Here is a 26,473-nt window from a genome sequence, read left to right as displayed (position 1 = left end):
CTCAACACCTAAACAGGCCTATCAAATTGTTGAACCAGACTAAACCATCATTGAACATTTGATTGGCTTTGACCATTCTTTTTTTAGTTTTATTTATTTATTTAAAATTTTTAAAAATAAATATATATAAAAAATATTTAAAAAATCTTTGTAAAATAAAAAATTAAATTCTCTGATAATGAGATATTAAGAAAGTTTAAGTAATGATTCCTTTAAAATCTTTAGACGATGATATTTTTCTAAAATGCTACCAAGGTATTATAATACTTAGAAAAATATTCAATACAAAGGATTTTCGTTTCTTATTTTTTATTATTAAAAATAAAAAAAAATAAAAAATGAGCTTTTTTAAGAATAAAATTACTTATAATAATGTATGAATATTATTTATATTAATTAATTAAAAGTACTACCTTCAAAGATAGATCTTAAGAAAATTCGAGTAATAGTTTATAAGAAATTCTGATATTATTAACGTATTAAAGCATTTTTGAAAATTTTTCAATAGCAAAGTTCCAATTTATTTTTTAAATAAAAATGAAATAATTTTTTAAGAAAATTAAAGAAACAAAAATTTGATAATAAAAAGAGATTTAAAGAAATTATTTTTAAATATCAAAATTAAGATCACTTTTAACAAGATTAAAAGATAATGTATAATTAAATGATACCATTTTAAAATGGAGGCTATGAGAGTACTAAACCTTACCACATGTAATCATATCATGAAATCAAACTCTTTTTTTAAACCCAAATATTATCTTTTTAATGAAAATTTTAATTAATTTTATGATTTTACAAAAAAAATAAATTTTAATATATAATAAATCACGCCTAACAAAAAATATTTGATGACACCTTCTTATATTTTTAAATTCATCTTGCGATCCTAAAATTCCATATGACACATACATATTAGCAAAGGTGCATATTAGTTCCACATTGGACTATCACCTTATTCAATTAGTAAAATCTAATTATTGTTAAAATGAATAAGGAAACAAATTTGAAACCCAAAAATCAAACATTTTTTGGATTCTGTGGGCCAAGATCCAGCCCACAACCAACAACTCTTTCTATGTAAAAAAAATTACAAAACAAAAAAAAAAAAAAACAAACCCTGAGGTTTTAGGCTTCTGGGTTATTGGTAAAGACCAACGGAACATGGCGGCTAGTTGTGGAAGAAGAACCCTACAGTTCTATTGTGCTTCAGCCAAGACCATTTTGACCCATTCAACATCGTCAAGAGCTGCCAATAATAAGCTGGCTGCCGTTTTCTCTCCCAAGCCAATGTCTGCATCTCGATTATCTCTCCGCAATCTCACTTCTTCCAGGTTTGCCTCCATCCTCAAAGTTACTGCTTCATTTCTTTGTTAATATTCTGGGTGTTTTACTCTAATTTTTTGTATTGCTTCTAGTAATTATTTAAGAAATCTTGTTGGGAAATTATTGCTGATTTGATCTAAGTTCTGAGTAAGAATTGTTTGATGTGTCTCTTTTAGGCTCCCAGTGGAATTGGCTGCTGCAGTAACTTTGATCCCGTTGCATAGTGTTACAGCTTCTGCCTTGTTCACTTCATTGCTGTCTTTGCATAATCAAAGCTGGGGGTGTCTGTCAGAAGGTAATTCTACTGACTGTACGGCTATTATATTTTTCCTTAGCATATTGTAGTGGCTTGTGAGTTGCATTATAGCAGTATATTCGTTTTGCAAATGTCTATTTCATTGCTGCAGCTTATCATTTGTGCCTTTTCTTTTTTATTGAGGGGAGAACAATGAATGTATGTGCTCTTCTTCTGTTTTGGCACTGTTGTTTAATCTTTGATGGGTAAATATAGAGTGGTAGAAAAATACTATTTTGAGTGGGCATATTTTGGCTTTTGGAGCTGCTGAATTTTTTTTCTACATACATTGAGTGGAGAAACCATTTGGGTTGATCATTATTATGAACATTATTGTATGTAGCCCCTTATTGTTATCCTTTTATCTATTTTTTCGGAGGAGAAGAGTCAGATTGTTGGCCAATGTATGTTTCATATTTTGGATTTGTGAAAATTGTGGCTGAATTGGCTAATGGTGAAATTTAGGGCTTAAGGGCTCTTTTCCTAAGGCAATTTTGTTCTCTAATTGAATTTATATAAGATTGAGTTATGATTGATTTCTATAAAACTCAATAGATTTCTTTTGATATACTGGTAAACTATAAGTGATGGGAACTTAGAAAAGGTAAAAGAGCATGATTGATAGGATTGAAGAAATATCAGTGAACCTTATGGTCTTATGTTGCACTATTTCCTTTGAATTTAAGTTGGCCGTACTGAATGAACAGAAAATAGAGCAACTACTAGGCTTCTTTTCAGTTTGTTTTTCCTATTCTGTGGATTCGAGAATCTATCTGATTTGGGATCCATGGTTTAAGATTATTTTGGTTTTGTCGAGGATGAAACCACCTATCCAATACTAATTTATGGTTCTCATTTAAGCACGTAAGCTTAACCTTCGATTATGAAGATGAGTAAAATTCTTGTGCAACTATTTGGTGCTAGGAGTTAGCAAGCTTCCTTTGATGTATCCTAAGTATTGGCAATGACTATTTGTCTAATATATTGACAACCATTGCAGTAGTTAAGAAACCGCCTTGACATCTTTTGATGTTATTTTTTAAGGTTAGATTTGTTGCCTCTCCTTATGAAGCATTTGGTAGTGGAACTTTATTGAAATCCGGTGTTAAAAAACTTTTTTTTCTTAGTATGTTGATGCTGAACCTTACTATATCTCTTCCAGATCCATGTTTGTGCATCCTTTTTCTTGGGATAATTGCTTTGTGGCTTCTTAGCTTGCATTCCAGTTTTAGAATGGGATTTTGCTACACAGCTTTCAGTTCCTAGAGAAAAGAAAATTATTTGGTTCTTTAAAAAAATAATAAGAGTTTCACAATTGAGAAGTGGGAAATTGGAGCTAGAAGAAGATAACTCAGCTGCAAATTTTTTTCTTAGGAAACTTGAACAATTAATGCTTGTTTTCTGTGTGTTGACCCATATTGATTTTGATGATAACAAAACTAAATATGAACTCTTAGTTGTAGAACAATTTTTTGAATTAAAATCATTTTAGGAAAAAGTTTGGATTTTGGGAGATTTGAAAAAAAAAAAAAATCATTTCTCACCTTCAAAAATGAAGGGTTAACACCCTCTGTTGCAAATGTCAAATGGCAGGTTGTTTTTGAACTTTAATCTTTTGCCAAAAGTTTCCGCTTGCTCTTTACATTTTACTGAAGTGGTTGACACCACCTGAAACAATTTTGCAGGAACAACTTGCTTAAGTTTTATACTTTATCTGTTGTTATTCAACTTAGATAATACTTGGTGTTCCGTCTCATGCTTTTAATATGCAAGAGAGAACTTTATCAAGAAGTTGAATACAATGTTATTAACTTGAAACTCTTGAATAAACACTTTCTGATATCTGATCACGGATCACACTTATGAAGTGTCTCTCTTCATTAGTTTCCAACCATGATAACTTATGCATGTTTTAGCACGAGTGCATGACTGCAGTGAGCCTGCATAGTCATTTACTGCAGTGGGTCTTCAGGTCTAAGTTATTGACATGTTTGTGCTGGCAGGATTTGCGACACCTCTATAGCAATGCCTCTAGTCCCATATTCTTGGTGCTGTGCAGACCTGCAGCTGCAGCAGGAGATTTCGATTCTCTGCTTGCTTGTTTCGTATTGAGATTGAACATAATATTTAACTTTGAATAGTCATATGTCATCTCTTGCCACCTTGTTCTCTAAGAAGATTTTTGGCCTAATATTGTTGTCACCTGATTCTTCCTTGCATATCTTAAGATATTTATAATTTTGGGAAGAGAGATTTATTGAATAGCTGTGCAATTTGGATTTTGTACTCGGGTTCAGTCATGTTGTTCGTTTTACCTTATGAATGTGACATGGTTGTTATATTCAGAAGTACCTAATATTAGGGTTGGAATGAAAATTTTGAAATAAGTCTAAAAACTCTGGGCATTTTATTAAATCTCTTTAGGAAATAAGTCTAATACGATGTGTTGACTGGAGCAGGACACGCATGGGGCGTTCCTGGCCCTCCAGTGTGACGGGGACATCTCCAATGGTGCTGCTCGTTCCCAAAGGAACAGGGCTTGCAGCACTATTGGGCCCAAAGTTAATTACCGAACAGGCTCTAAGACATCTACTGCCGAAATTTATTACCATAGTATTAAGGTCGAAAGTGGTTTTTGCATTTGATTCAATTTTAATGTTACAAATTTTTTTTAAAAAAGTGTTTTCGGGTTTAAAAGTCCGATTTGTAAACCCAAAACAAACACTCTGTTTTTACTATAGTAAAATAATTTTATTATGTCTATATTTTTAAATTTTTATTATGTGATATATTTTTTAACATTTCAATTTATCACAACATTTTTTTACAAAAATATTAAACAATTAAAATTCTTAACTAAAATCTTTTATTAGATAAATAATATTTTTCTCACCACACTTTTAAACGTTGTTAACTCGAATTGTTTTCAACTGCAATAGCAACGTTAAACCAAGTCCGTGTTATAATGTTAATTCCCAGTTTTTGCGTTGGGCCTGGTTCATTTTGGAGAAATTGGATCAAAATCCAAAAAATCAGGGATCATTTAGCCGAAATTCTGGTTCATTTCAAGAGTTAATAAAACGACGTAACTTCATATGGTGACGGTACTGATTATCCAAATCGCAGGCGAAGTGGGTGAGCAGCCGGAAAGTACATATTTACCGAATTTGCACAATTCAAAATCATTATGACAGGACGCACCACCATTTGACCGTTGCCACAACGTTCCAAAATTCCAAATTTTAAAAACCTTTGCTTTCTCATCTCAACTTACCGTTGCCAAACGTCCCACCGCTCTTCGTCCTACCAAAGCTCTCTTCTGTTTTCTTACTCTTAATTGAGCATTCCCTTCTCTTTTTATGACTTGAAAATTGAAAAATCTTTGATTCTTTCATTTGGGTCCTTCTTGAGAGAAGAAGTTCCGGAAATTATGGCAACATTGGCACCTGGGATTCTGCTGAAGTTACTTGATGGGATGAACACTGGGGTCAAGCCAACTAGTGAACATAGGAGCTCACTTTTGCAGGTAACTGATATTGTACCGGCAGATCTTGATGAGAAGAATCTTTGGCCTAAACATGGGTTTTACATCAAGGTCTCAGATTCTTCGCATTCAGTTTATGTTAGTCTTCCTTCAGACCAAGATGATTTTGTTCTTAGTAATAAAATGCAACTTGGGCAGTTCATTTATGTTGATAGATTAGAGCCTGGCTCTCCTGTTCCTGTTGTTAAAGGTGCAAAACCGCTCCCTGGAAGGCATCCATTAGTTGGGACACCTGAGCCGTTAATGGGTTTAAGAGGAAAGGGGGAGAAAAGTGAGAAGAAACAAGATTCTAAGCTACATAGAAGAGGTTCTTGGGGAAGGGGTCCTAATGGGACTGATGAGATTTCTTCTCCTTTATTATTAAAGCCGGTTCCATTGGATTTTGATCAGTGTACTCCGGTGAAAGAGCGATCTATTTGTGTGAGAACTCCAATGATGTCTCCAATGATAAGAAGGATAGGAAAGGATGGGAATGCTAATGCTGGTGTAAGGTGCTCTTTTGGTGGGGGGTTGTTGGCTAAAGTGGTGGATACTAAAGGAGAAAGTCCTGCTTTGCTTAGGAAAAGCTGTGTTGCGCCTTTTTCTGCCTCAAGGTTTCCTCGGAGCAAAAGTGTCTGCGACCGAGATCCTAGGATCCCAATTAGTCCTCTCAACTCAGCTGTAGGTACATTGTTCCCCTTTTCCATTTAGCAACTGCTATGTTTTACTCTAATATGTTAAATTTTTCGATGATGTTCGTTTTTTTCTTTTTAATTTTTTTGTGATCATTCATCGCCATTTTGCTGAGGAAAGCGAATCTTACTTTTCTGCAGGAAAAGAAAAGTTCAACCCCACCACCAACTTTAAGGCGTGGATGGGGGGTAGCTGCTTCCCTCAATATGGGTGGAGATGTACAGAACAACTCCAACCCACCGAGTGTTACTGCACAACAACCGGAATCTCACTTTGATAGTGACTCAGCCCTTGATAATAGGACAAGTCTACCCATGACTTTGCACGGTAAGCTTGGCATGTTGGGCAAGGTGAGACTATGATTCCTGTCAACTAAGAAAATTGTCAATTTGTCATGGATTTAGTTCTGGTTGCTGACTTTATAGTTTATACTTTAACAGGAAGTTGTGCTGCAGCGAGAAACAGCTCAGAAGATCGCTCTTCAAGCACTAAGAGATGCTTCAGCCACAGAGAGTTTAGTTCGCTCTCTTAAGTAAATAAACTTAAAAACTGTTTTTCTCTCTTCTTTGTTGTCAGTTGAAGTTTTATGTCTGCTAAGGTCGATGTACTTTGTCTGGTGGTAGGATGTTTTCCAATTTGAGCAATTCAGCAAAACCAGATGCACCAGCTGCATGCTTCGGTCAGTTTCTGGAATTTCACGCCCAAATTGTACAGAACGTGAATGACATAGCATCCATTCAAGCAGCTACTGAAATGGCACAAAACTCAAAAGCTGAACAGAAAGATCAACAAGGTGAAGATAAGCCAGCAATCTTGCATGAAATTGTGCACAACTCAATGGACCAAAGCAGGAATACAGAGCTGAGTTCATCAAAAAGGCGAGCTGCATTGTACAAGTCAATTGCAGCCTTTCCCGAGAGAAGTGAACAGAAGACCAACATTGGGAGGCTCCTAAGGTCAAATTCTAACCCGAAGATCTCTTCAGATAAGAGACCACCATCAGCTCCACTTGGCAAGCTGCACCCTGAAGGTGTGGGTGAGAATGATGAAAACAAGAAACCATTATCGAGCAGCTTAAGCAATACAATAAAATTGGGTAAGCAAATTGAAACAGAAGCAGGAAATTGGTTTATGGACTTCCTAGAGAAAGCTCTGGAGAATGGTATGAAGAAATCCAAAGGCACAGCTGATGGAGATACTAGGAAAGTTCCTCAGTCTCTCATACTCAAGGTTATTAATTGGGTAGAGGTAGAACAGTGTTATGGTAACAGGCGGCCAGTTCATCCAAAAGCAACACAAATAGCGAGGAAGCTAAGGATTAAGATGAAGAACCCTTGAATTGTTGGTCCACGTAGTTTTATAAGCAGACTTTTCATGACGTTTTTTATTGTTTGGTTTCCAGTCACTTTTTGAGATTGTATCTCTTACATTATGTACAAGTTTTTATGTTACCTGTTTTGATGATTGTTTGTTGCACCTGCCTAACTTTTGATGATTGACAAAAAAGTTTGGAAATGTCAAGTGAACAGGATTCACATCCCAGGATTGAATTTGAAAACATTTTTTTCCGACTGATCATTGACATCTGAACAAGTCTCTCATGTATTCCTCTAAATCCCCCTTACTTTTCCGAAATGAGTAATTGATTTCAATTTTCAATCTTACAAAGAAAAGTTGAAGAAAAAGAAAGGGTAAAACAAAAGCAACATTTTTTGCTTGTTTGATAAGAGAGAAAGAACAAAAGTTAGACGAGGTGGAGAGGTATAATTTATATGAATCGGCAAAAATGACGCTTCCTTCATGTTGTTTATTTGTTTCCATGATTTTACGTAACTTTCAAATTTGCATTTCAGTTTGTTGATGTTTATCAGGGTTTGGTGACTGGGTGCTTGCTGGAAAGTTGCTCTTGGTCATGTGACTGACTTGAAAACTGAGTCACCTAAAACAGGAATCAGTGAGTATCCGAGGTAAGATTTTGAGACATGCTCCAACGCTCAAATCAACAAAATATAACAAGCGGGAGAGATAGAGAAAAGGATTAAGGTGAGAACTAAGTAAACGTATGAGAGTAAATGAGGCAAGGAAACTCATTGCCGAGTAATGAATTTGTGTTAACATGATCTGATATTAAGTATTAAATCCATTGAGGTGGTCACTAACACGATTATGAACGGATATTGACGTGGCGTCAGGATATTAACCGGGCCACCCACTGTAACACAATTTTTATTGTTGTTAACATCCCAGTGAAAAAGAAAAAAGAAAAGGAAAAAACAAAGTAAAATTTCAAACATTAAGTGAAGGCTACGACGTCGTATATAATATGAGAATAAAAAAAAGAAAAGGAAAAACCCTGATGAAATCACCGATTCTCCTACAAGCAAGTAGACAACTAAAACGAAATGGTGATGGGTTGTATGTGGATGAGGCGAGTCCGCCTCACTGCAAATTCTCTCCTCCTAGCGATGGCCTCCTCTTCTTCTTCTCCCGCTACTACTCTTCCAAATACTTACCGTCACCCTTTCTTTTCCTTCCCATCGTTGAAGTCACCTCATTCCATTTCCTTCGCTTCCTCCAATCGTCGCTCGATCTCAATCTCAACCCCCTGCTGCTCCTCTGCATCCCCACTACTTTCCCTCCGCGAAAACGATAATTTCCCTGATTTTGGAGGTGGGGAAAGCTATAATAATCCGGAAAAAGGCTCCAAGGTGCTTCTGAAAGGAATGGATTATTTCGAGCTTCAAGTGGGCCTTTATTTTATTTAATTTTTATGGAGTGAAGTTTGTAATTTGAATTCTGTAGCTAATCTTCTGGGGATTTTCTTTGTCAGGAATGGGTTCAATCACATGGATTCAGGCCTGGTCAGGCTTTAATGTTGTGGAAGCGTCTCTATGGAGATAACATTTGGGCACATAATATTGATGAACTAGAAGGTTCTTTTTTCTTTTTTTGGTTTATTTCAATTATTTTTTCTTCATCCATTAGAGAACATTGTTTATGCTTTGGTTTTTGTAGCCTTGCTACTGGGCAAACTGATTTAATTTCCTTTGTTATTTCTTGAGCATTTGTTTTATACTGATTGGACTATTGGAGTAATGGGTAATCGTGGTTTTTAGGATTAAACAAAGATTTCAAGAAAATGCTGAGTGAGCATGCTGAATTTAGGGCCTTGTCTTTGAAAGATATTCTCACTGCATCTGATGGCACTAGAAAGGTTCAAATAATCGAATCTGTTTCGAATTACGAACAATCTTTTGCAATTTAATTCAACTATTCAATTTGACTCGGATTCTTTCAATCTCAATACAAGCCTTAGAATGTTATGTCCATATTTGCTTTTTTTCTTGCATTACTTTGAGAATCTTTTCATTGATTTTGAAGCTTATGCAGGAGGTTACAGATATTGTTTGCGCTGGACAATGGGTTGGTAATAGAAACAGTTGTGATACCCTGCGATAGGGGCAGGACAACTGTTTGTGTTTCAAGTCAAGTGGGCTGCGCCATGAATTGCCAATTCTGCTATACTGGCAGGCAAGTGTTTAATTTCCTCTTTTGACAGTGGGAATCTAGATTGTTTCGTACCTTTTTAAGGTGCATTTCTTTGATACATGTATCTGCATGCAGGATGGGTTTGAGGCGACATCTAACTGCAGCTGAGATAGTAGAGCAAGCTGTATATGCAAGGCGATTGCTCTCTAGTCATGTTGGTCCCATTACAAATGTTGTATTTATGGTATGTTTATTTGTAGATTGCCAGTGCTTATTAATCTAGTGTTTAGAAAATAATAGGGCTCTATCACACATTGGAATCTGCAGTATTTTCATCTATTAGCCGTATATTTATGTTCTTAGTTTGGCATGTTCCATCTAGCAATTCTAGATGGCATTTTGTATTTTGAAAATGTTTCGTAAAGCAAACAGAGTCAATCTAGTCTTAGTGAAATCTTTATTTTTAAGAAAATAATTGCAACTAATTCTCTATTGGCCTTTGTTATTTTTCTTTATGCAGCTAGGGTTTCCTGACATGAGAAAGTTGTGCATTAAATTAATTATTTATATTTTATTTTTCACATCTGCTTCCAAAACCGCTAGAGGTAGTTCACAAAAGACGTGGATGCAAGTAATAAGAAATGATATGAGGGTTAAGGATATAGATGAAAATGTTGTTTTTGATAGAAATGAGTGGTGCAAGAAGATTCAAAACTATGACCTAACATGATTCTCTTTTTGGCCTTTCATATGGCCAACCCAAGAGTTATGTGGTATAAGGTTTACTTTGTTGTTATTGTTGTTGTATCTGCTTCTTTGCATCAAGCTTGTAATGAATAATGAAAATCTTTTGGGATTGTAATCCTGTTTTTATAGAGCACTAGCGGACTCGACAGTGATTTTGTAGATTACCTGGTAGGTTTTGAGTAGTCAATAATTTTGATTTTCAGTACCAGGTAGGTTTTGAGTAGTCAATAATTTTCATTTTCAGTGAACCTATACTGCCCATAATATGTTTCTGCTAAATGAATTTGTAGGGAATGGGAGAGCCGCTCCATAATATTGAAAATGTCATAAAAGCTGCCGATGTTATGGTGCATGAACAGGGCCTTCACTTCAGCCCTCGCAAGGTAACTGTTTCCACTAGTGGACTTGTCCCCCAGCTGAAACGTTTTCTCAATGAGTCCAAATGTGCCTTAGCTGTTAGTTTGAATGCTACAACTGATGAGGTACTTTGCTGTCATCTATATTATTGTTGCTGCTCATCTTTGTCACTTATACACACACATAAATGGGAAGTTACGGAGAGAAGCCTGCACTATTGTGCAGTGCACACTGCACGTTCACACACCAAGGAAGACAAACACAGAGAGAGGCAGAGATCTAGAAAGTGGGAGACTGACTTCATGTTTTTAAACAAATTATGTAGGTCAGAAATTGGATCATGCCAATTAATCGGAAGTATAAATTAGGATTGCTTCTTGAGACCCTTCGAGAGGAACTACGGTTCAAACACAACTACAAAGTTCTATTTGAATATGTAATGCTTGACGGAATCAATGACAGGTTAGATAACCTTTCCCTTCTGTGAAATCTTTTATATGGGTAAGTATTTTTAGGATGCATATTTAGATTGGACACCACCATCCTTTCCCTTTAAATATTGAAAATTATAGACTGTAATTAGCCACCTAGTCATTGTGTAATTTCAAGGCCAAATTCAAGTGTTGCTGAGATTTGGGCATGATTCCATTTAACATGTCATTGAATTGTGTTCAAACAATTTGCTGGAATGCAAAGTACTGGTACGGGGTCTGTAGATTGAATGCCAGCAGGTCACCATGAGTTTTGCCTTCGCAATGCTGTAACTTCGAATTTCTAGTAGTTGGTCTATTATAAAACTCTAGTTCATTCATCATTATCTCTCTCTTCTTTTTGCATTGATGATTGCCATTCTCTTAAACTAGTGAGATCTGGTTATAGGTACTGGTTAAGAGTTATTTAATCACTATTTTAGGAAATATTTTTAAATTTAATGCACCACTTTTGCTAAATTCAAGAGGAAACATTTCATTAACTATAATTTTCTTTCCTTAAATATTCACCTTAACCTATGCCACTAGGCACGGGGTAACATGTTCCATGATATATTCCAACTGTCTATGGGCCTTTGACATTGATTTTTATCTGCAGCATCGAGGATGCAAAAAGGTTAATCGATCTTGTGAAGGGCATTCCTTGCAAAATCAATCTTATCTCATTCAATCCTCATTGTGGATCCCATTTTAGACCAAGCAGTGACGAGAAGATGATTGGGTTCAGAAATATTTTAGCAAAAGGTGGTTGCACTGTTTTCTTGCGACTCGGTAGAGGCGATGATCAGATGGCTGCCTGTGGTCAGCTTGGCAAGCCTGGTACAATTCAAGCTCCTTTGCTCCGTGTTCCGGAGCAATTCCAAATGGCTGTAAATACACCAGTGTGATTTCTTGGATTATGAACAAAATCGAAAATTAATCTCCAAAGATGAAACAAAAATGGCTGTAGCGTTATTCCTCTATCGCAAGCGTCGGACTGGTGGACCAGGAAGTAGGCAAGGAAGACCCTGTTGTATTTTTATTGTTCTTTTTCTCCTCGCAAAGTATTCTTTAATCCTTGTTATCTGCATTATAAGTATTTCCCTGGACTTGCTTATTACAGACATCTAGCTATTTGCTTCTTAAAGGTAGACGTATCAATTTTAAACAAACGTGGTCGTATAACGTCTTGATCATAAGAAAAAAATTATATTATTTAAAATTTTAGTAAAAATTATATATAAATTTAATAAAAATAAAAAATATATGTTATATGTTTTATATATAAATATAAATTATAATGTGGTAATTTTTATGTTTTATATGTATTAAATACAAAATAAATAAAATTGAATTCACAACTTGTTAAGAATACATAAATGATCTACAAATTATCGGGTTTAGTTAAATGTCATCTCCTCCATTTTAAAGTCATTCCTATTAATTTTGTCAAAAAAAAAAAAGCATTGTTACTTTGTGATAAAAAGGGGGGAAAAAATGATGCCAAGTGGATTGCTTTTTGATTTGGAAGTGCTGCTTGATGTGGTTCTTTTTTTTCGTTTTTTTTGCAAAGGTATTTGGTGGGACAAATGTCTGTAAGAAATTGAGGATTACAAAGGAACTCCGTATATTTTGTATTAATTTTAGGTAGCAGTTTTTTTTTCTTTGGATAACTAAATAAAATTTTGATAATTTTCTTGTATTGATCTCATTAAAATTTAATAAAAATATAAAGTGAAAAGGTGAAACAAATAAAATTTTCATCCATTTTTGTGATGGTATTAATATGTAGGTTTCAAAAATATGTTAAAAAATTTTTATATGTGTATAAATACAATTATATATGTTGACAAATATATATGATTAAAGCTCGAAATGTGATGACGTACATGGATTTAAATATAATTATTTGATATCTTAAAATTTTGTTTTATATAGAAGTAAAATGATATATTTTATTATAAAAAATTAGATTGTGATCATGTAATGTATGAAATAATTTTATTTATTTAATATATATACATATAAATTAATAGTTTTTTTAAAATTATATTTAAATCTTCAAAATTTATAACACATAGAATTTATAAATTTAACTAACTTGTCATAAAAATAAACAAATATTTTGAAAAGAAAAAGCAAATAGAAAATAGCGTGTCTTTACTTTACATAATTTTTATCTGTAATAATATATATCATATATGTTTATCTTTACTCAAATTTAAAAATAAAGAGAGATAATATTGTAATAGGGTAAAAAATTTAATTATACATAGAAACGTAAACTAATATAATGAAAAAAATAGTATAGAATGGTATAGATTACTTAATATACAAAATAACCCACATTGCAAAAGTCAAATCTTCCACACTACAATGAATGATAATATTAAAATTGTTAAAATAAAAAAACAGTTTTAACTTAAAAGAGAAAATTGATATTGAAAGATTGAATATCTTAATTATTTTTAATATTGTTTTAATTATTTTATTGAAATCATGTTTTTTTAGGAGATTTAATTCATGGACTAGCAAGTGACAAGTGTCCATTCTTGATACTAAAAAAAATAATTTTTATCGAGTTTTTTTTTTTTTTTTTTTTGCATCTTATAATTAAAAATATATATTATCACAGGCGAGTTATAATTAAGCAAATTTATAAAAATTAAAAAAAAAAAGAAGTTAAAGTTAAAACAAAATTAAGCTGATTGAATGAAAAGTCAAAGGTAAATATAAAAAGTCTATATATAGCACATAAAATATAAAAATAAATGTTACTATAATTTTACACTTTGTAATATATCAAAAAATAATCAAAATTAAAGATGAATAATCTACCGTAAATACTTACAAAAGATTAAAAAAAAACTTATATAACTTGAACAAAGAGATGTAGACAAAAGTAGAAAACTAGTCTGCCGATGTTATATTTTAAATCCATTATCTAATCATCTATATAACTTATACAAAAATATGAAAATATCAAAAAAAATATTTTTAAATTCATTATCTAATCGTCTATATAACCTATACAGAAATATGAAAATATAAAAAAAATATGGATTGCTCTTGAACACAAATACATAAACGAAAAGAAAGGTACTGATAAGTTTTTGACTTTGAAATACTTTGAATTTTTAATAACTAATGACAAACCAATCATGGACCAAGTGCACGAGTTGCAAATCTTGGTTTTTAAGTTAAGTGGGCTAGAAATTAAGGTTTCTGGTTTACTTCAAGTTAGAGCTATTTTGTCAAAATTTCCTCTATTTTGAAATGGATATAGGAATAAAATTTTGCATTCAACAGATATTTTCACTATTGAAGAATTTCGGACTTACATACAAATTGAAGTAGAAAATCATGTAAGAGATGCACTCTTTCTTGGAGGTTTCAATGTGAACTATGTGAGTAGACAAAATTCTAAAAAAACTCACAAGTTTTTTGGTAAATTTCAAAATAATTTTAAAGTCAAGAAGAATGGATTTAAGAAATCCAAATTTAATAAAAATAAAATGTGTTTTCATTGTGGAAAGAAAGGACATTTGATTATTAAAAACGTTTGAATTAAGATTAGTTCTAGTTTTGAAAGCAAGACAAATTTGGTTGAGCAAGAAATTAATGAACTTGTTACAATAGTGACTGACATGCAAATTGAAATGATCATCAAAGTTCATATGGCTACTGCAAATAAGTCATTTGATTAGTGGCTAGACTCTAGTGCAACAATTCATGTTTGTAACAATAAAGAACAGTTCAAGACTTATGAAGAATGCAAGAGACCATAAAACATCCTTATGTGAAATTATGTTTTCTGTAAAAGTGATTGAAAAAAGAATGGTTGAATTAAAATTCACCTCAAGATGGAAACTAACTTTACTTAATGTTTTTCATGTTCTTAAGATTAAAAAAAAACCTTGTATCTGCAAATCTATTATGTAAGAAAGGCTTTAAAATTGTACTAGAGTTTGATAAAGTTATAGCATCCAAAAATTGTGTATTCATTGAAAAAAAATATTCCAATGATAGTATGTTTAAACTAAGTATTGATCAAATAAAAAATATTTTTGCATATATCATTGAGCATTCTTCTTTTTTATAGCATGCTAGATTAGGGCATTTAAATTATCAATATATGAATCATATGACTAAGCATGGCTATATAATACACTTGAAAAATTATGACATTAAATGTGAAATTTTTATTAAAGCAAAAATGACTAAGAAACTTTTTTCTAAAGTTGAAAAAAATATAAAATTGTTAGAACTCGTGCATTTTGATATTTGTAAGTTAAATGGTTTATTAACAATGGGAAGAAAAAGGTATTTTATAACATTTATAGATGATAGTTCTTGTTATACTTTTGTGTATCTAATGAGAACAAAAGATGAAGCTTTTGATAAATTCAAAGAATATAAATCAAAAGGAAAAAAAATTAAAATTCTTCCAACTAATAAGGGTGACGAATATTTTTCAGATTCATTTTCTCTTTTTTATGAAGATAATGGAATTATTCATCAAATGACAACCCCTTATGCACCTCAACAAAACGGTTTAGCCGAAAGAAAAAATAGAACCTTAGTTAACATGGTAAATAGTATGTTGTTAAATGCTAAATTACCTCTAAATCTTTAAGGAGAAGTGCTTTTAACAGAATGCCATATACATAATAGAATTCTTTCATAGAATTTCTTAAAAACACCAAATGAACTTTAGAATCATGACAGAAAATCAAATTTGGATTATTTTAAAATGTGGAGGTGCATTGCCTTTTATAAAATACTTAATCCTCATAAATCAAAATTAGGACCTAGAGATATTAAAAGTATTTTTGTTGGTTATGCACAGAATTCAAAAATATATAAACTTCTTGATTTAAATACTAACGTTCTTGTCGAATCTATTCATGTAGAATTTTTTGAAAATAAGTTTATATATGATACTGAAATTGGTATGAAGAAACAAATTGAAATGATTCCTATGACTGAAAATAAAAGAAAAGAAAGTAATGATTCCGTTGAACTTAGAAAGAGCAAAAGAACTAGAAAAGAAAATCTTTTGCCTTTTAATTTTGTTTCACCAGATTTTATAGTATTCCTAGTAGAAGAAAATAGAACCAAAGTGCTTAATAAAACATCAATTCTACTAAATGTAGATGAAGACCCTAAAACATTTAATGAAGCAATAACTTCAAGAGATGTTGCTTTTTAGAAAAAGTTTATAAATGATGAAATAGACTCAATTATGTCCAATAATATATGGGTCTTAGTAGATTTACCTCCAGGTTTTAAACCTATAAGATATAAATGGGTGTTTAGAAAGAAATATAATAAAGATGGTTTTGTACAAACTGTTAAAGCCAGATTAGTTGTAAAAAGTTTTAAACAAAAAGAAGGCATAGATTATTTTGATACATATGCTCTAGTAGCTAGAATAACATCCATTAGAGTTCTTATAGCTTTGGCTTACATTTATAAATTACATATGCATCAAATGAATGTTAAAATAGCCTTTTAAATGGTGACTTAAAGGAAGAAGTATACATGAAACAACCAGAATGTTTTATTTTTCCAGATAATGAGAATAAAATTTGTAAATTAATTAAGTCACTTTATGGGCTAAAGCAAGCTCCTAAACAATGGCATGAAAAGTTTGATTCAACCATAGTAGCCAATGGTTTTAAATATAACGGAGCAGATAAATGCATTTACTCAAAATTTACTAAAGAATATGAAGTTATAATATATCTCTGTGTGGATGATATGTTAATTTTTAGTACTAATATGATTTGCATAAATGAAACCAAAATGTATTTAATTTTTAATTTCAAAATGAAATATTTGAATGAAATTGATACCATTTTAGGAATTAAAGATAAGAGATATAACAAGGGTTTCATACTTAATCAAAGTCATTATATTGAGAAAACTGCGTAATAAGTTTAAGTATCTTAATATAAAAAAAGCTAATGCTCTATATGATACAAGTATAAAACTAACAGAAAATCAAGGTTATGTAATTGCACAACTTGAATATGCTAGTGCTATTTAAAGTGTAATGTATGCTATGCATTGTATTAGGCCAGATATAGCTTTTGCTATTTGTAAGTTATCTAGATATATAAGTAAGCCTAGTACAAGTCATTGAAAAGCCATAGAAAGAGTTCTAGGTTATCTTAAAATAACTAAAGATTTTGGCTTATTTTATTTCGGATATCCAACTATTTTATAAGGAATTTAAATGCAAGTTGGATCACTAGTATAAATCACAATAAATCTACTTCATGATGAATGTTTACCCTTGGAGGTGGTGTAATTACTTAGTCATCCAAGGAACAAACTTGCATTTCACATTTCAACTATAAAATCTGAATTTACAGCTTTAGTTACAAGTAGGCAAGGAAATTAAATGGTTAAGAAATATATTAATGGATATAGAGTTGTGACCACAACCAATGACAGCTATTTCCTTGTATTATGATAGTGAAGCTACTATGTTTAGAGCTTATAGTGAAATTTATAATGGAAAATGTCGAAATATTAGTCTAAGACATGATTATATCAGAGAATTGATAAAAAAATGAGGTGATTACCATAATATATGTTAAATCTGCTAACAATTTAGTAGATCCTTTTACCAAGGTGCTACCTAGAAATTTGGTAAGAAGCACCACAAATGGAATGGGTTTAAAATTCCTTTTAGACACCAATAATAGGAACCTAACTTTGAATTAGTAACCTCTAATTATAAAGTTTAATAGGTAACAATAAGTTATTATTATGTATCTGTAAACACTAATTAACTCATTCTAAATATTTGGAATATTAGTGTAAGCCATTGCATAAATGGAGGATGAGATTGAACTCTTAATAGAGTTTATAATTAAATGTCTATAGCAATAGAGACATAAACAATAAACTCCACCTATATAAACATAGAAGTGATGCTGCTTCAACAAGAAAATTGAAAACTTTCTTGTAAAGGTTTATAAATAAGGATAAGCGCATGACCATAATAGTGCTAAAGCAGTTATAAACCTTTGACATAATATTAAATAAGTATTATGTGTGTTATATCTTCAATTTTAACACTAGAAGTTGGGGTTTAATCTATGTACACCATCAACTTTATTAGAATTTTAAGATATATATGTTAATTAAAGGTTTAAATCGAAAGATACCTCTTAGTATTTATAATATTTATTTATGTGAAAAGTTAAAAATTAAGCACCAACATTTCAAACTAGTAGGGGATTATTGGTAGTTTAGAATGTGGTATATCCCACATTAAGTAGAAAGATCATTTATATGTAGTTTAAAAGAGATTACTTATGTTGTTTAAGTAATTGATCTAAGTGTTAGAGTGAGCCAAATCATTTAGGTTTGTTAGAAGTTTTCCTAGTGGATCAGACAATTTTAAAAGTCAAAAGATAAGCACTTGGGTACTTGGGGCACTTGGACTTATTTGGCAAATAGATTTAACTTTTAAATTTTTAAAAATTTTTTTATTTGAAAATATTACTAATTCTGAATAAACATGTCTAAACAAAGAAAACATGATTGTTTAAATAAACTTTATTTAAATAAGAAAATATGACTATACAAAATGTCATGACTTTTTGAATTAGCTTGATTAGTGATTGTTCATTTGTTATAAATAGATCTTTTCTGCCTGACTAATTTCACTGCTTTTGATTTAGAGAGTTTTTAAGACTTTATTGTATTCTATAGGCATAATTGCTTTTAAGATAGTGTTCTTCACACCTCAAAGTCATATTTTCTTTTTTCATATTATTTCTATTTTCTTAAATTTTCTAACATTAATTTGTAGGTTTCAAAAATATGTTAAAAAATTTTTATATTTGTGTATAAATACAGTTATATATGGTGATAAATATATAAATGATTCAAGCTTGAAATGTAATGTACGTACATAGATTTAAATATAATTATTTGATATCTTAAAAAATTATTTTAATAACAGTAAAATGATATATTTTATTAAAAAAAATTAGATTGTGACAGTGTAATATATGAAATAATTTTATTTATTTAATATATGTATATACATATAAATTAATATTTTTTTATAATTATATTTAAATCTTCAAAATTTATAACACATAAAATTTATATATTTAACTAACTTGTCATAAAAATAAATAAATATTTTGAAAAAAAAAAAGCAAATATAAAATAGTATATCCTTACTTTACGTAATTTTTATCTGACATAATTTTTATCCGTAATAATAAATATCATCTATGTTTATCTTTACTCAAATTTAAAAATAAAAAAAAAAAATATTGTAATAGGGTAAAAAATCTAATTATACATAGAAACATAAGCTAATGCAATAAGAAAAATAGCATAAAATGGTATAGATTACTTAATATATACAAAATAACCCATACTGCAAAAGTAGAATCTTCCACACTAAAATGAATGATAATATTAAATTTGTAAAAATAAAACAACAATTCTAACTTAAAAGAGCAAATTGATATTGAAAGATTGAATATCTTAGTTATTTTTAATATTGTTTTAATTATTTTATTGAAATCATGTTTTTTTTAGTAGATTTAATACGTGGACTAGCAAGTGACAAATGCCCATTCTTGATACTAAAAAAAAATTATTGAGTTTATTTTTTTGTTTGTTTGTATCTCATAATAATAATAATAATAATAATAATAATAATAAAAGACATTATCACAGGTGGGTTATAATTAAGTAAATTTATAAAAATTGAAAAAAATTAAAGTTAAATCAGAATTGAGCTAAATAAAAAATCAAAAGTAAAGATAAAAAATTTACGTATAATAAATACAAAATATAAGAATAAATGTTACTATAATTTTACACTTTGTAATATATAAAAAAAATGATCAAAGTTAAAGATGAATAATCTACCGTAAATACTTACAAAAGAAAAAAAAACCTTATAACACTTAAACAAAGAGATGCAAACTAAGGTACAAAACTAAACACCAAATTAAATTTATATTAAATAATAATTTATTTTTCAAAGATATATTATATAATTATCAAGATATCAAATTTTATTTTTTTCAATAATAAAAGATTATTATGAAATCTATTAAGATAAACTAAATTTGGTATTTTTTAATTTAAAATGATAAATATCTAAATTATTAAAAAATTAATTTTAAAAGATATATATTTAAATTATATATATCTAAATTATTAAAAAATTAATTTTGGATGACAAATAATGTTTTAATAAAATTATTTATTTGATGAATACCATAAAATTATTAATAAATTAATTTTAGAAGATAAAAAGATATATATTTAGATTATATATAAATTATTAGAAAATTAGTTTTGGATAATTTAAAATTTTTAAATATTTTTATTTATTTGATTAATTTTAAAAGATAAAAAAATATACATTTAAATTATATACATAATAAATACCATATAATTATTAGAAAATTAATTTTATGTAATAAAGAGATATATATTAGATTATATATATAAATTATTAAAAATTAATTTTGAGTAATAAATAATTTTTAAATATTTTATTTATTTGATAAATACTATAAAATTAAAAATTGTCCATTAGTGCAAGCATAGTTCCAGAGGATAAGATTTCATATCGAAAAATTTAGGCATGTATGTGGTCTAAATAGTGTGTTCATGAAATTTTGCTCGGTGAACTTTTCATAATAATGAGTTTTTGTTTGTTTTTATATCACAATAAAAAAGACATTATCATGGATGACTTATAAGTAGATTTAAAATGATTGTAAAAAAAAAATAAAAGTTAAAATTGAATAAAAAAATTAAATGATTGAGTGAAAAATTAAAGATAAAAATAAAATACATACATAAAGCACTTACAAAATATAAAAATAAAATTATTATAACTATACACTTCGTAATATATCAAAAAAATCAAAGTTAAAGATAAATTATTTATCTTAAACATCTAAAAATGAAAAAAAAATATTTATTTAACTTACACTTTGTAATATAATATGAAGAAGAGGTGCAATCAAAGGTGAAAAACTAAATACCAAATAAAATTTATGTTAAAAAATAGTTATTTTTAAAAGATATATATAAATTATTAAGAGATTAAATTTGGTCTTTTAAATAGTAAAAGATTATTCTGAAACCTATTAAGATGAACTTAAATTTGATATTTTTAAATTTTAAAAAATATATCTAAATTATTAAAAAATAAATTTTAAAAGATAAATATATATATTTAAATTATATATACAAAATTATTAGAAAATTAATTTTGGATGGCTAATAATTTTTAAATACTTTTATTTACTTGATAAATACCATAAAATTATTAAAAAAAAATTAATTTTAGAAGAAAATAAGATATACATTTAAATTATATATATGTACATTATTAGAAAATTAATTTTGGATAACTAATATTTTAAATATTTTTATTTATTTGATTAATTTTAAAAGATAAAAAGATATATATATTTAAATTATGTATATTTGAATTATTAAAAAATTAATTTAATTATATATTTTTCATATTTTTAATTTTAAAAAATATATCTTTGATTTGGTTTGTAATTATAATTTAAAAAATTTGAACATTTAAATAACTTCAAGATTATCCAATTTGTAATTAAAAAAATTATACTTTTTAAAAAATATATCTTATATGTTATTTAAAAAAAATATTCATATAAACATTCATGTGACAAATTTTATAAAAAATTTATATATGTTATACTATGACATATGATTGATTTTTAATTTTTTATTTATTTTAAAATATCCATGTATTCTTTTATCTAAAGTTTTTTTTTTCTGTTAAAGTAGAAAATAAATATAAAAATAACAGTAAAGTTAAACCCAGTTTATATCATAAGAGTGTTGTAATAATCTTTTATTAAAGTATACTCGTTTTTTAAATATTTAAATTCAAAATAAAATTTGTTTTGATAAAACAATATAAAAAATTCTATGTGTTTTTTTAAGCAAAATATTATGTGTTTATATAATATAAATTAATATATGAATAATGACTTCACAGGCACACATTTTCCACCAATTAGAAAGCGCCACGTTTAGTGAAACCAAAGAAAAATCATACTCCGGCGACCAACAAATGTCACTCCCACATTAACGTTCACGCGCTCAAGACCAACATCCGATCCTTGCATTTTTTTTTTTAATGTTTTTATTTTTTTCCAGAAATATTCTTCCTTCCATTTCCTTCTTCTCCGGGCACGTAGATGTCATACTAACGTAGCATTGGATTTGAAGTAACTGTAGAGAACTTCGACAATAAAATAAAATCCAAATCAAACCCAAAAAGAACGAAAACAATAAGAACAAATAGAAAGGTAATAAAAATCCTTCGAAAAATATATTAAATTGATCCCCGTTTTCTTTCCTCTTCAATGGCCGACGCTCCCTCCTCTCCTGCAAGCCTAGAACCCACGATGCCCTTTCCAAACCCGATTCGGATTACCCGAATCTGCAACCCGCCCAACCCGATCTCCCTCCTTCCTCGACCGCAACACCACCGCTCCAACCAAGCCCTAACCCTAGCGTGCCCCTGCTATCTCCTCAACCGCCTTCCGCGATCCCCTCCTACTCGACTCCACTTTCGCCTATCTCCGGAGCCGCCACCTCCGTTCCCACGGCCCTTCCCTCGTTCTCTTCGGTTCCGCAGTTTTTACCGTTACCGAATATTCAAGCTCCTGGCGTGCAACCGACCGGCTGAGTTTGGCTCCTGGTTCCGTTCCGCCGCCATTGATGCCGTACCAGGTGCAGGCGTGTCAGTTTCCAAATCCTGGTCTTAGACCGTTTGTCTAGATTCCAAATGGATATGCCGCAGTGCCGGGAGCTGTTCCTCAGGGCACCATGCCGCCTCCGGGTGGGTTATTCCTCCATTTTAAGTGCTTGCACAAATTTGGTGAACTTATTCCATATTAATCTCTACTTTGATTATTTCTATTATTAAGTTGAAAATTGATATTTCATGTGTACGTAATTTTGTCTTTTTTTTTGTTGTTGTTGTATCATTTTATGGTGCAATTGTTATGAATGCGATGACAATATGCTTAGTTAAAGTAAGAGAATGAGGAAAAGTTTAGAGTTAAATAAAGAGGAGTTTTGGGAGAGATATAATAATAACAAAAAAAAGAAGGGACACCCACGACGGGATGTTTTCTCCTACAGTGTCTTGATTGAATACGGGTGAGAGAAAGATTGGAAAGGCTTCAATTCAATATTTTGCTTTGAGACACTCACTTCTACAACAATTTTGGTATGCCCACGATTGCTTGGTTTTCCTTAATTGCATTTAGAGTAAAAAAAAAAAAATGCAGATTTGAAATAGGCTAAAATTCTATAAAAAATCCGAATTATTTTAATTTTTTTAAAAATTTTTTTTATACTTTTATTATATCCAAATAAATTTTTATATTTTGATTTACATCAAAATAAATACTTATTTTAATGAAAGAATGATTTATATTAAATGTTTTTTTAGGTACAAGTTAAAAGTGTTTATTTAGATACAAGTTCAAAGTTTAAGGGTTTTTTTTTTTATATAAATTAAAAATTAACGATTTATTTGAATGTAAATTAAAGATTAAAACCTTATTTGAATACAATAAAAATACAAAAATTTATTTAATTTAACTTGTAATGTTCAAGAGCTTTTTTATTATTTTAGCCTTTTAAATATTGTATTCAAGTCAAAGCCACCTAAGAGTTTTAATAGAAATATGTTAAAAAATATACAGAAGAATTCCGATGACTTTATAACTGTTCCTTTTGAGTAGGTATGCTTTCTGGTAAGTTACAAAGATAATTTCCCTTTCATGGGTTTATGAATTGCCAGCAGCAGACCATGTTAGCAACTGAGTGCTCCTTATCTTTTATTCTAAGGTATTGCAATCCTCCCAATTACAATTTTTCTTTCTCATTCTCTCCCTTCCCATTTCTCTTTCTTTCTCTTCGTTTCTTTTTTTTTTTTGTCTCTTCTGGCATTTGGGCTCTAACAGTTGAGATAAATCTAAATGGTGAAGTATGAAAGTAGAATTTTTGTTAAATAATTCACCTCGCAAGCATGAGATGCTGGAAGTCTCATGTTATCCAACCCTCAAAATCGTGCAATTGGTGCATGGAATAAAGCAATTAACAAGCGGATGTCTAAGGTAACTGCACTTTACAGAGCCATGATTATGAACTCGATGCTATTCTCTGGATATCTCGTTCAGGTTGTCTGTTCAGCTGGTGATAGTTGCCATGTCTGTGGTGCCATCTCTTAATAGTTTTAATATGAGGTGAAATCATTTAATATTCTTTTGGAAATTATTTTTTTTCTGTGAAGAGTGCTTAGTGGCATTGAAAACATTTATTAACGTGTTGTTAACTTGCTCTGGTACCGTTGCATAGATATTTGTTTTCCGTCTATGCAGGACTTCTCCGCTATCCTTCTCCTTATGTAGCAATGATTCGACCTGCATTCCCTCCACGTCCTCCTGGATCCATTGGTGTGATTCCAGAAGTGTCACGTGCTCCTGCTCCAGGTTTCCCTGGTGTTCGCCCAATTATTCCTCCTTTCATTAGACCAGCTGTTGTTCCTAATTTTACACCAGCAGAAAAACCACAAACTACAGTTTATGTTGGCAAGATAGCTCCAACTATGGACAATGACTTCATGCTCTCTCTTCTTCGTGTTGGTTATTATTATTTTTGTTTAATTTTTATATTCATGTATTTTTCTTCATTTTTTGGAATATCTTTGTTTATGTTTATCTTGAAGCTTTGGCTCTGTCTGATGTTATTTTGCACTTTTCTGAAGCTTTGTGGACCCGTCAAGAGTTCGAAACGTGCTCAAGATCCCAGTAATGGGACTCCTAAGGGTTTTGGGTTCTGTGAATTTGAGTCTGCTGAAGGGGTTCTTCGTGCAATACGCCTACTTAGGAAATTTACTATTGATGCGCAAAAATTAGTGGTATGTTCTTATTATTATTATTTCCCATCCTCCATGATTTTCTTAAATGTGATAAGGTTCACTTCCATTTTCATTATGATTGAAAATCATGGAGTTACATGTTTTGTGAAATTGAAAATTTAGGATTGAAAATCATGAAGTAATATATACCCTAACTATTATAGCTATTAATTTACATAACAAAATTGTTCAGTTTATCTCTGACAATTAGAAATTGAAATTAATGAAACTACTATTTTGTTACTAAGCTTTAAAATAAGTGTATCTTATAAGCCTAAATTATTTATAAAATATAAAAGTGAATGGTATATATAAACTTGGTAGAAAACGATTGTGAATAACATTAAGGTGTAACATGGATTTGAATTAAAGTTTCATTTGTTTTACAAAAAATGACTTTCAGAAAATATTTTTCGTATTTTCAAGTATTTAATTGATAGAAAACTAAATGGTCAATGAAAAATAATTTACTATATCATTTTTTTGGAAATTATCTTACGAATTTGAAAAAAAAATTACATTTTCCAAAAAAAATTTATTTATGAATAAAACTATTTATCAATGCTTTTAAACATAATTTTACTTATAAATAATATTATATTAATTAATAAATAAGTAATAGTAATAACTAATATTATAATATATTAATAAAGAATAATAAATAGATTTGTTTTGAGTATTTTTTATATTAACATAATATTTTAATATTAAATATTATTAGAAAAATAGAATTAATTTTGAATATTAATAATTTTAATAATAAATAATTTCAATATACTTTAATAATAAATAATTTTTAATATTTTAATAGTTATATTAATATTATTAGAGAAAAAAAAAGATTTTCCAAAAAACAATCAAACAACGGAAAATATTTTTTATTAATTTATCCAAGTAACAAAAAAATATCTTTCGATTCAAAAAATGTAAACATTTTTTAAAAATTATTTTTTGAAAAATCAATTTTGGCAAAACAAATGGAACCTAAAATACTTGTAATTTTTCTGGCTCAATCAGATAATTCAATGCAATCTATAATCAACCAGTATATTGTCTCACCCATTTTCTAAATGCTCCTAAATATTTTTTTCTTTAAAATTGTTTCAAGTGGTCACCTTACAGATTTGGAGAAGATAAGAATGACATGGGCATTTTTTAAGTTAATAATCGACGGTAAGTTGGAAGTTTTTTGCCTTTTTATTCTTGAAATAGGTTGTTTTAGGGTTGGTTAAATGTTCTATGGGGATATGGTAGGTGAAGACATGAAATAAGTGGGAGTCTTTAGGTAATATTTTTTTCAACAGTGGATAGGTCTGGTCTCCACTATCCTGGAATGAAGGGTAAACCAAGATATTGTTCAGTGTCTGTCAGATAATCCTATTCTTTTCTGTAGTTATTGTCATCTTTCTTGTCTTGTTTCATTGATTTGATTTTGCATGTATTACGTGGTTAACAGTTAAACGTTAATCAAGCAACAAGGGATTATCTGGAGCGATATGTTGAAAAGAAAACTGAAAATGCAAAGAAACTCGATGAAGCTCAAGCAGCAGGGGCTGAGAAAGAAGGTGAAAATGCAGGTGATGAGAAGATTG

The 26,473-nt window shown here is 29.8% G+C and overlaps 3 protein-coding genes and 1 pseudogene across 6 annotated transcripts; all 4 read left to right on the top strand.

The window, feature by feature from the left end:
• Positions 1-1,107: 1,107 nt before the first annotated feature.
• LOC111287574 (uncharacterized) lies at positions 1,108-3,903 on the top strand. Its single transcript, XM_022878203.2, has 3 exons — positions 1,108-1,334; positions 1,503-1,621; positions 3,625-3,903. The coding sequence occupies exons 1-3, from the start codon at positions 1,165-1,167 to the stop codon at positions 3,642-3,644; spliced, it is 309 nt and encodes a 102-aa protein (XP_022733938.1). The 5' UTR covers positions 1,108-1,164; the 3' UTR covers positions 3,645-3,903.
• A 934-nt stretch (positions 3,904-4,837) lies between these two features.
• Positions 4,838-7,397, top strand: LOC111281534 (protein CORTICAL MICROTUBULE DISORDERING 4-like). Its single transcript, XM_022869266.2, has 4 exons — positions 4,838-5,825; positions 5,978-6,187; positions 6,278-6,369; positions 6,461-7,397. Exons 1-4 carry the CDS (start codon positions 5,052-5,054, stop codon positions 7,173-7,175), a joined length of 1,791 nt encoding a protein of 596 aa, XP_022725001.2. The 5' UTR covers positions 4,838-5,051; the 3' UTR covers positions 7,176-7,397.
• Positions 7,398-8,195: 798 nt separating this feature from the next.
• On the top strand, positions 8,196-12,047 carry LOC111288504 (Radical SAM superfamily protein). 4 transcript variants are annotated; one of them, XM_089759881.1, is made up of 8 exons: positions 8,196-8,545; positions 8,668-8,770; positions 8,954-9,051; positions 9,238-9,368; positions 9,462-9,570; positions 10,364-10,456; positions 10,756-10,892; positions 11,520-12,047. In XM_089759881.1, the coding sequence occupies exons 1-8, from the start codon at positions 8,240-8,242 to the stop codon at positions 11,806-11,808; spliced, it is 1,266 nt and encodes a 421-aa protein (XP_089616007.1). In that variant the 5' UTR covers positions 8,196-8,239; the 3' UTR covers positions 11,809-12,047. The 4 variants fall into 4 exon arrangements, with proteins under 4 accessions (XP_089616007.1, XP_022735149.2, XP_022735148.2 ...); XM_022879414.2 differs by having other exon boundaries at positions 8,197-8,581; XM_022879413.2 differs by having other exon boundaries at positions 8,199-8,545; positions 10,364-10,555.
• Positions 12,048-22,311: 10,264 nt separating this feature from the next.
• On the top strand, positions 22,312-22,888 carry LOC111288988 (uncharacterized; annotated as a pseudogene).
• The last annotated feature ends 3,585 nt before the right edge of the window (positions 22,889-26,473 follow it).

The sequence above is a fragment of the Durio zibethinus genome, chromosome 4 (genome assembly GCF_047325235.1).
Source record: "Durio zibethinus cultivar Kanyao isolate XHJ-2024 chromosome 4, ASM4732523v1, whole genome shotgun sequence".
NCBI classification, from domain to species: Eukaryota; Viridiplantae; Streptophyta; class Magnoliopsida; order Malvales; family Malvaceae; genus Durio; species Durio zibethinus.
Note: the sequence above shows the minus strand (reverse complement) of the source record. Positions and strands in the feature narration are given on the sequence as shown.